The sequence below is a fragment of the Mauremys mutica genome, chromosome 5, assembly GCF_020497125.1.
Source record: "Mauremys mutica isolate MM-2020 ecotype Southern chromosome 5, ASM2049712v1, whole genome shotgun sequence".
Lineage (NCBI taxonomy): Eukaryota > Metazoa > Chordata > Testudines > Geoemydidae > Mauremys > Mauremys mutica.
In genome coordinates, this window is record NC_059076.1 from 64,396,926 (window position 1) to 64,406,555 (window position 9,630).

The 9,630-nt window shown below is 48.0% G+C and overlaps 1 protein-coding gene across 1 annotated transcript in view; it reads right to left on the bottom strand.

Moving 5' to 3' along the window:
* Positions 1-5,259, bottom strand: part of DCHS2 (dachsous cadherin-related 2) — a 254,928-nt gene extending 249,669 nt beyond the window's left edge. The window contains exon 1 of the mRNA XM_045020060.1: positions 3,248-5,259. Within this exon, the coding sequence (XP_044875995.1) occupies positions 3,248-5,077 (1,830 nt within the window). The 5' untranslated portion in view covers positions 5,078-5,259. The remainder of the gene's footprint in view (positions 1-3,247) is intronic.
* Between the last annotated feature and the right edge of the window lie 4,371 nt (positions 5,260-9,630).

Genomic DNA, 9,630 nt, shown 5'->3' on the forward strand with positions numbered 1-9,630 from the left:
CACTCATCCAATTGTCCAAGCCACTGACTTGAAGCAGCTTAGACATTTGATTAGACATATGCAAAGTGATGAGAAAAATGTAGCCCTCAACTAGAATCCAGGGTCAACACCCATGTAGAAATCCCAACACCCTCCCCATTCCTAGCAGCTGGAAGAGTCTGAACTTTAGCGGGGCATTCCACCGGCACCTTGCTGTTGGGCTCCAACCTTATCTTTTGTGTGTATGTATATTACATTTCTTTTGGTCTCCACTCCTCCTTGAGGATAGTAATATATACATGATTAAATCAATCCTCCGTGTCAGGAATAATCAGTTCCTACTATGGATTGAGGCCACATCAATTTAAAAAACAACTTTCCTTCAGCACCATGGACTGCTGGCTGCAATCCTCCTCACTATTGCTATGACTTGGCAACCCTAATGAGGCTGAAGTATCTGACAAGCAGCAGATAAACTCCTCAAATGGTTTTGCCAGCTTTTCTATTTGCTTCTCAAAGCATGAAGCCAGCAGGAAACTTATGTGACCTGTAACCAGGAAGGAGTTTGAGTGGAAGAAGTTTTCGGTTTTAAAGGTCACTATCTTCAATAAAGTGCTGGTTGCAGCACACTTGAATGCTAATATGAGCTAATCGTTTAAAACACGAACTGTATTTTAAAACACAATTTTTATAAGCCAAAACTCCCAAAAACCAATGGTGACATGGATATTTTGAAAATAACAGCCTTGCAAAATTCTACACTTGTAGAGGAGTAGTAGTTTGACGAGCAAGTAAAACATCTTTTTTTAAAAAATAGCATTAATCATCATGGCAAAGGGTCAGTGAACTGACCTTGTTCACTGGCAGATAAACTTTTATGCTTATATTCCTTTTTCCTTCATTTCAGTTCCCTCAGAGTCATGCTGTCTGGCTCCTTCAAGAGATACAAATTAAATCTTTTAAAAAACACTTCACAAAACCCAATACAATAAATACACCGTTTAGTTCAGCCCTATTGGGGGGGTTAGCTCTTATCATTGAATAGGGGCTCAAAATGTTGTAAAATGATGTATTTGGTGGCACCACAGCAGAGCAGAAGCCAAGAAGCATAACTATAGAAGAGCTGAAATGAAGAGCACCGGAGAATAAGTCTAGTTTCAAGTCAGTTATGTGTTGAATGCCAACCAATTTCCCTTGCTATTCAAGAGCATTCGCCATCTATAAAAACAAAATGCATCAATTAATTGCAGTGTTTAAACACATTGTGGACACCACTGAAGACAAATAATACATTCCTGTAACTTTTTGCAAGGGTTGTAGTTCATATTAAAATGAACACAATTAAAGCTATAAAGCTACAAAATACTTCATCACTTTGCTGACAGAAAGCACACATGAGAAAATCTATCATTCATGTGATCCATATGCTACAACTAGGATTTAATTGGAAGCATATCTCCATGGTAAAGAGACCAAACACTAGGAAAAACCCCACAACGCTCTGGAACAAAAAGATTCCACTAGCAGAAATATGGTGTGAATAAGCCCTGGTTGGAACACATGAAGCTAAGGAAAAGTATACTTACTGTGAGCTTCCCTTCCTGTTTTGTTTTTACCTGCTATGGCTCCAGTTAGGGTCCAAATCACTATCAGCAGTTTATTCTGTATTTTTTGAGGGTTTGGTGGTTTGTTTTTTAGTTGCATCCTATGGACTAGATCCTACAGACACTTACAGAGATGAGTTATTTTACTCATGTGAGCAGCCCTACTGAAACCATGTAAGGAGTTATTCACCCGAATAAGTGTTTGCAGGTTCAGGCCTTAATGTTGAGACATATTTTACTGCATCCATGTTGAAAAACTAGCCAATTCTGTGTTACACTGTCCTCAGTAAAACTAGCTCACCAAGACCACCCAAGCAGGCAATCCTGAGTAGGGCAACTAATAATACAATTATAATTTTAATTTGTAAAGCAACCACACTGAAGTGCTTGCATACTGTACAAAATAAACACTAAGATTTGTGCAAAAATAACTAATTCTCCCATTTTCAGTTTGTTCATCTTGTACCAACAGAACCAGAACTACACAAACATCTTGAAGCCATGACTCTGTCAAAAAGTGGTTCTGTTCTATTATACCATATGTAGCAAATGGTAATGCAAAGCCCGGAGGATACTATGGAAAAGAAAGAACAATATGCATCCCCTGGATCTGTGGAATGTTTAGAAGAACAGTTTGGGACCAGAAAGACTTTTCCCCCAGAGAAACCACAAGGAGCACAAAAAACTATTGTTCTTCTGAGGACCAAAGTTTGCATCACTCATATGGAATGGTTACAGGGTTCTGCTCACATGGCAAAACCCACAGCCTGCTGTACAGTCTCAAGAGATCCTTCTGCCTTTCTTTGGCTCCACAGAAGACCAACTTCAATAGAATTGTGCTGCCTTGGATCTCTGGGGCTAGTCCATTCCTCCAGAAACCTCTTTGCATGAAAGAAAAAACAGATACATAGTGAAGTTAATATTGATTGCCAGGGTTAACTCTGCTATGGAATCCATGTATGGTTGAGGATAACAGACACTCCATAACTCTACAGCATATCTTCAATGGTACTTGGCAAAAGGAGTGTACCATGCTGCAGATGCCCCTTTTCTATGTTTCTTGCATAATAATCTGTAGGAGTTTTCCAGAGAGGCCCAGGAAGGGAGGATTTTGGAAGGGGTGTGTGAATTTCCTTGGTTTCCCCCAAATCAACATGACCTACCAGTTTTAAAAATGTGACCGTGTTTGCAAAAAGGAAATTATTTCTTTGGCTTCCTTCTTACAACTAACTAATGAGAGAAGCAGGAAGAGAATTGTGATGCCATACAATCAATGGGAGTGCAATGTTTTGAAACCAGAAGCCTGTGGAGGGGGATGTTGCGATTTGGGAGTGACAACAGTTAAGCTGACAATACAGGAGTTCAGATACTCTCTGGCAACCCTGCCTCGGGGTCACAACAGGTGAGGTTTAATACATCGGCCATAATGTGAGCCCGATGCAGACCCTGCCAAGGCGGCTTGCTGCCCCGATGCCACCCCAGCAGGGCTGCTCCCTGTCCCTACATAGGGAGGGGGCTGCTACAGGCCCGAGCACAGCCGGAGAACAAACGCAGGTGTCTCGGGAGAAGAGGCTTAAGGAGCCCCGAGACTCCCCACTTGCTCCCGCAGCAGCAGGGCTGCCCGGCGGGTCACTCCCCCCGCCCGCGGTGCCCAGCCCGGTTACCTGCAGCAGGCAGTGCCCGGGCCCCGCGTGCTCGGCCAGGCTGGCGCTGTAGACCTGCTGCTCGAAGACGGGCTCGTTGTCGTTGGCGTCCTCCACCCGGACGCTCACCAGGCAGGAGGCGGAGAGCGGCGGCTCGCCCAGGTCCCGCGCCACCACCCGCAGCTCCAGCGCCGCCTCCCGCTCGCGGTCCAGGCCGCGCCGGGTGCTGATCACGCCGCTCAGCGGGTCGATGTGGAAGAGCTGGAGGCCCGGCGGCGGCGCCTCCAGGGCGTAGCGCACCTGGGCGTTGGGGGAGCCGGGCTCGTCGGCGTCCGAGGCGCTGAGCCGCAGCACGGCGGTGCCGGGGGAGGCGGCCTCGGAGACGGCGGCGCGGTAGCGGGGCTGCGGGAAGGCGGGCGGCTGGTCGTTGATGTCGGCGATGCGGAGCAGCAGCGTCTCGTGGGCGGAGAGCGGCGGGGAGCCGCCGTCGGTGGCCGCCAGGCGCAGCTCGTACAGGTCGCGGCTCTCGCGGTCCAGCGGCCCCTCCACGCAGAGGAAATAGAGGCCGGCGGCGCCGCCGGGCCGCAGGGCGAAGGTCCCGTCCCCGCCCTGCAGGCTCAGGCCGAGCTCGTCCCCGGCCTCGTCGGGGTCCGAGACGGAGACGCGCGCCACGTAGTCCCCCGGCCGCGCGGCCTCGGAGAGGCGGGCGCCGCCGCCCTCGGTCAGGAAGAGCACGCGGATGGCCGGGCGGTTGTCGTTCACGTCCAGCACCGCCACGGAGACCAGCGCGCTGCCCACCTCGGGCTCGGCGCCGCCGTCCCGCGCCTGCACGATGAGGCGGTGCCGCGCGCGGGCCTCGCGGTCCAGCGGGCGGTTGAGGCGCAGCAGCCCGGTCCGCTCCTCCACGGCGAAGTAGGCGGCGGGGTCGCTCTGGCGGCGGTCGATGAGGTACCGCACCTCGCCGTTGGCGCCCGCGTCCGGGTCGGTGGCCAGCAGGCGGCAGACGGCGGTGCCCGGCGCCGCGTCCTCCCGCACGCGGGCCCGGTACTCGCGCTGGCTGAAGGCGGGCGCGTTGTCGTTCTCGTCCAGCACCCGGATCTCCACCCGCAGGCGGCCGCTCAGCCGCGGGCTGCCCCCGTCCCAGGCCTCGATCAGCAGCCGGTGCGAGTCCGCCCGCTCCCGGTCCAGCCGCCGCAGCAGCACCAGATCCAGCGGCTCCGGGGCGGGCCCGTAGCGCAGCCGGAAGAGCGGCGCCGCCGCCGCCGCCGCCTCCTGCCCCTCGGCCAGCAGCGTGTAGCCCTGGGTGCCGAAGCTGCCGGCGTCGGGGTCCCGGGCGCCCGGGAGGCGGAAGGCGGTGCCGGGCGGGCTGAGCTCGGAGACGTTGAGCCGCAGCGAGTCCCGCGGGAAGCGGGGCGGATGGTCGTTCACGTCGGTGACCGCGATCTCCACCTGCACCATCTCCCCGCGCAGCGTGGCCGCCACGAAGCTGTAGCGCGCCCGCCGCTCCCGGTCCAGCCGCCGCGCCGTGCGGATGATGCCGGTGTCGGGCTGCACGTGGAAATCCGCCAGCACCGCCGACTCGCCGCTCCCCTCCGACAAGAAGAAGCCGCCCGGCTGCCCGTCGCCCGGGGGCAGCCCGGCCCGGATGTCCCCGACCAGCGTGTCCGCCGGGAGCCCCTCGTCCACCGCCAGGCTGAGGTTGTACAGCTGGGCTGAGCAGCCCCCCGCCGCGCACAGCCACAGGGGCACGAGCAGCGCCGGCAGCCCGGCCCCAGACGCCCCGAGGGCCCCGCGTCTCCTGCCCCCCTGGCACCTGCTGCTCACCCTCGGGGGCAGCGGCCACTGCCCCATTCTCCGCTGCTCCCCCCCTTTCTTCTCAGCCGAGAGCCGCTGGTCTCCCCGCAGCCGGGGGGATCCGAGCGCCGGGTGCTCCCCAGACACCTCCTCGCAGCCCAGTGCAATGACACGGGGATAGCTTCTAATTCAGCATCGTGAGGGGTTTGTTTGCAGTCCTGCGGTTCAGCCGGGGGCCCCTCGCCGTGCGCACGCTGCCAGATGCCTCCTCTTCGCTCTCGCCTCCTTTATTTCTTTAGCATCCGCGCCTCGCTTCGCTGGCCTGACCGACCGCTTCCCCCCGCCGCAGTCAGGTGCATTATTCCTGTTGCTAGAGCAATAGGAAATCCTCTAAAGCACCCCCGCCAAAGTTGGTGCGGGGAATAACAAGTGTGTGAGGGAGCCGGGAGGGGACAGCTTCCTGGCTGCTGCAGCTGAGACGCCTGCTCAGCCTGCTACCCCCAACGTCTCAGAAGTAGCAGAGCTGCAAACACACCCCCTCTAGTCTTCCCATGTGACTCGGCTCTCAGACAAGGGCAGACTCCGCTCCTACGGATAGCTGAAGCAAGCACTGCAGCAGGGAGTTGTCTCCTTCTCCTCTCTGGCTGGGAAGTGAGACGCTGGGAAGGACAGCACACCAGCCAGATCCTGCTAACCTGAATCTAGCGTTAGAGGAGACATGCAGGCCCTCGATCAAGTGATCTATGCAAAGTAGTGATTTAGGATCCTAGAGGGGGGGGGGTGTTATCCACGTTTATCTTGAATAACCTTATAGATCAGACACAGGAATAATCACTGATGATACAATTGGGTAGGACAAATTGTGCCAAAAGAAGAGCTGGTTAGCTTGTGGGGTTAATATAAAGGATAAAATGAGTAAGTACACACAGGGATGTGAAACCACATTCTGTCTGTGCAACTATTAAATAATGTGATGGAAAACAAGCTTCTTACAGAGCCATCAGGACAAAGGCAGAAGGGGTTGACTTTGGGCTCTCATTTTCAACAAAGTCAAAACAAAGGTAGACTGGAGGTTCTTAAAATGCAGAAAATTGACAATCTGGGAGAAGTTCCTGTCTCATTCCTTAATAATTTCAATGCAATGAAGTTTGCTTGGAGATTGTAACACTCCAGACTGTGGATTGATAATGATCTAGCATTTTTATAGAGCCTTTCACTCATGTGGAACCCAAAGCACTTCACAAATTTTATTAAATAATTATACAAAGCCATTAGCTGGATAAAATTGCAGCGATAGTCCCCATAGTTAGGATTTCAGCCTCCTTTTCAGTGATTCATGTAAACAATATTGTACTAATTTATTTATGAAATTCCTAGAAGGGGAAGCCACACAAAGGTCTGAGGTAAATGTGGTGTAATAATATATCAAAAAAAGTGCAAACGACATGAGGAGAAAATATATTTCCTAGGTAGGCAGTTATGGTGACACCTTACGAGCCCAGAGGATAGGCACGTTAGAAGGATGACACATTTCCTTGGCTTTCTACTCATACAAATAAATCACTACATTTTTGTGAATCTTGCAGTGATCAGACCTGCTGTTGTGTATTGCTAAACTTTGTAACATTTTGTCATGGTTCAATGATCTAAAACAAACTCAAACCAGGAGATGGCTCTTATAAAGATTGATTTTTGGGAGGTGCTGGAGGAAGAGCTTTTAAATGAAAGCAGTGAATAAAGCACACTACTACTTTTAGATGCAGAAAAAATATGCTTAATCAGGAGACAGCATTTAAATTATGCAAAAATTTGCAAGAATAAACTTTTATTACATTCAGTGAGTTTTTGTTCTCTATTATTCTGGTCCAAATTTTCCATAACGTGAATGCTAGCTCTTTATCCCACCATTATTAGCTCAGTAAATAGTGAAAAACACTGCAGGGAAGCATTTACCAGAAATAACTTCCAAGTTAAGTGAAACTTAATATCCAGTATAGCTTTTTTTTTCTGTCACATTATCTTTTGCCACAACTTCTAAAACCCTGCTGCTCTTGGCAGTAGCTATTCTGGTTTCTAGTGTCACAAAATAATTGTCAGAATTGATTATTGCTAAAATAGTTTCTCATTTTCCCGGTTAAAATGAGTCACATTAGTCCCCAGAAAGTTCTGCATCTTTTTTCAGGAATATTACATTGGAGAGGTGGTTTATTCTGACACACCATGGGACTTGGGATTTTATAGCAGTGAGGTCTAGACTAAGCATAGATTTAGTAGCCAGGAACTCCTGAATTCTAATCCTATATCTAATAAATCTGAGCAAGTAGTCTAAACTCTCTCTGGGTAGAATCTTGGCTCTATTCAAGTCACTGGCAACATTTCCCTTGCTTTCAGTGGAGGCAGAATTTCACCTTTTGTCTGTTTCCCCATTCACCTAACTGGGCATCTCATAAGGATTAATTTGTTAATGTTTCTATGGTGACACTAAGAACATACAGCACCCTATACATTCTAAGTACTGTGGCATCAATCATTCTGTGAAAAGTAAGGACAATATTTCAACATTTTCAGGTATCTTGTTCTTCTTACTAGTCCTTCTTTGTGCGGAATCTCACCATTTCTGGCATTCAGAAAAGGCAAATTTGGCATGGATAGACAAGAACGGTGAGTAAAAGAAGGTGGCAGGAGCACGTATTATAGATAGATCATATGGTATAAAAGAATAGTTTTTGTGTTTGCTAGGCCCTTAGGAGAATGGCTTGTTTGCTACTTGCCTCTTTTTCAAGCATGGTAAGAACTACCATTATTTTACCCAATTCCTAAGCACCACTCCTGGGATGGCAATACTCTTTGGAATGGCTAGTGCTGCTGTACATCATTTAAAATAGCAGCTTCAGGGGAGAGGTATTTTTCCCCCAGCGTTGTTACAGTTCCACATATCCAGATGTGGTAGGTATTTAATTTCTGACATCTCTCTCTCTGTATATTATAAATAACTTTTATATTTATATAAAAGGGAGAAATTAACTAATGGGGGAAGAATAGAATATTTGAGAATTTACTCCTACCTTTATTCCATATTTTTGTAATATGGCTTGCTGTCTTTTGTAGAGAGAAGGTGGGGCAGAGTAAAAGCTAGATCTGTTTATCTTGCTGGATGAAGCAAAACACATTGATATTATAAATAAATAAATATAAAAATATATATTATAGTGATAATTCTAGGCATGGAAGCAAGAAGAAAACATTCAGAGCCTTGCCAGTTCCACTAATATTCATTGAGAAAACACATGGATCCTTCCCAAATCACAGATGTTCAGTATGAAAATGCCTGGATCCTATTGAATCAGAGCACATTTGGGGGGAAAAAAGCCATGTCCTATTCAGTACATGCAGTTACTAAGGAAACATATGAATCATGTTCAAGCAAGGCAGTTATTGAGGAACTAAACAAAACCTGCTGTTTTCAAGCAAAAGTCACTGCCTAAATGGGGATAGTCTGTATTCAGATATAATCAGTGTGGAAGTACCTGAATGCACAGCAATTTGGTGAGGAAATGCATTGAATGGCTATGTTTCGCTAGATTATATTTGGATCCATTAAACTCTATCTAATTTCTCCCCAACTTCTGTAGATCTGTCAGTATTGATGCAAGCATGAGTGTCCATGGAGTTTGCAGGGAGCTGGGTGTTTCCTCACTATTTGTATCCAGTAAACTTGCCTATGTAAGGAACAAAATCCAGCTGACCAATAGTAAATTTTTCTGTTGCTGCATTAAGTTTCCATAATTATTGCATCCTAATTACAGTAGAAATGTTCCATCTACATGCTGTGTGTTACCGCCGGAATAGTTCTTCCCTGCCTTTGGCAGTCTCCCTTCCCTCCTTCCTTGCCTTCCTCCACCTCTTCTTCTCTGATGCTTTCCATCCCCTCTCAGTTTTTCTTATTCCCTCTCTGCTTTTTTCCATGTCCATGTCTTTTTTCCACATCTTTTTCTCCCTCACACTGCAAATAAAAGGTTTTAAAATCTTGAGCATACTTACATGATATATTTAACCACCTCTTCTGATTACTCACTGTAGAGAGACAAGAACTACATGAAGAGTAGGAGTAGCACAGATTATAAATACAGGTATGTTTTCCTGCAAAAAAAGAGTGTGTTCTTAGCTCAGGTTAGCTCCTGCATTAAAATAGCAATGAAGACATAGCAAAGTGGCATTTCAATTGGGTTAGCAACTCAAGTTCAATCCAAGTCTCCACTAAAGGCTTAAACTTGAGCTGCTAACTCAAGTTAGAAGCAGAGTTGCTGTCACTGCTATTTTAATCTGATTCAGCTAAATTAGTTAATATAGATAAGAACACATGTTTCTTGCAGTGAAGACATACGATAGTGGCAGCAAAGGAGTATTATATCAGCCTCACTTCCTAGATTAGTATGACAGGAGTAGTTTGGAGACCACTCTGTTACAGTAGATACAAGGCATTCTTAATAGGTTTTGAAAGTTTTGACTTTAGTATTTTCATCACTGAGGTGTGGGTAGGTCTCTAATTCCCTGCCTAACTTGCTTTTCCTTTGTGGCCATCGTCACTATGGAGATTCAGCCTGGAAGAT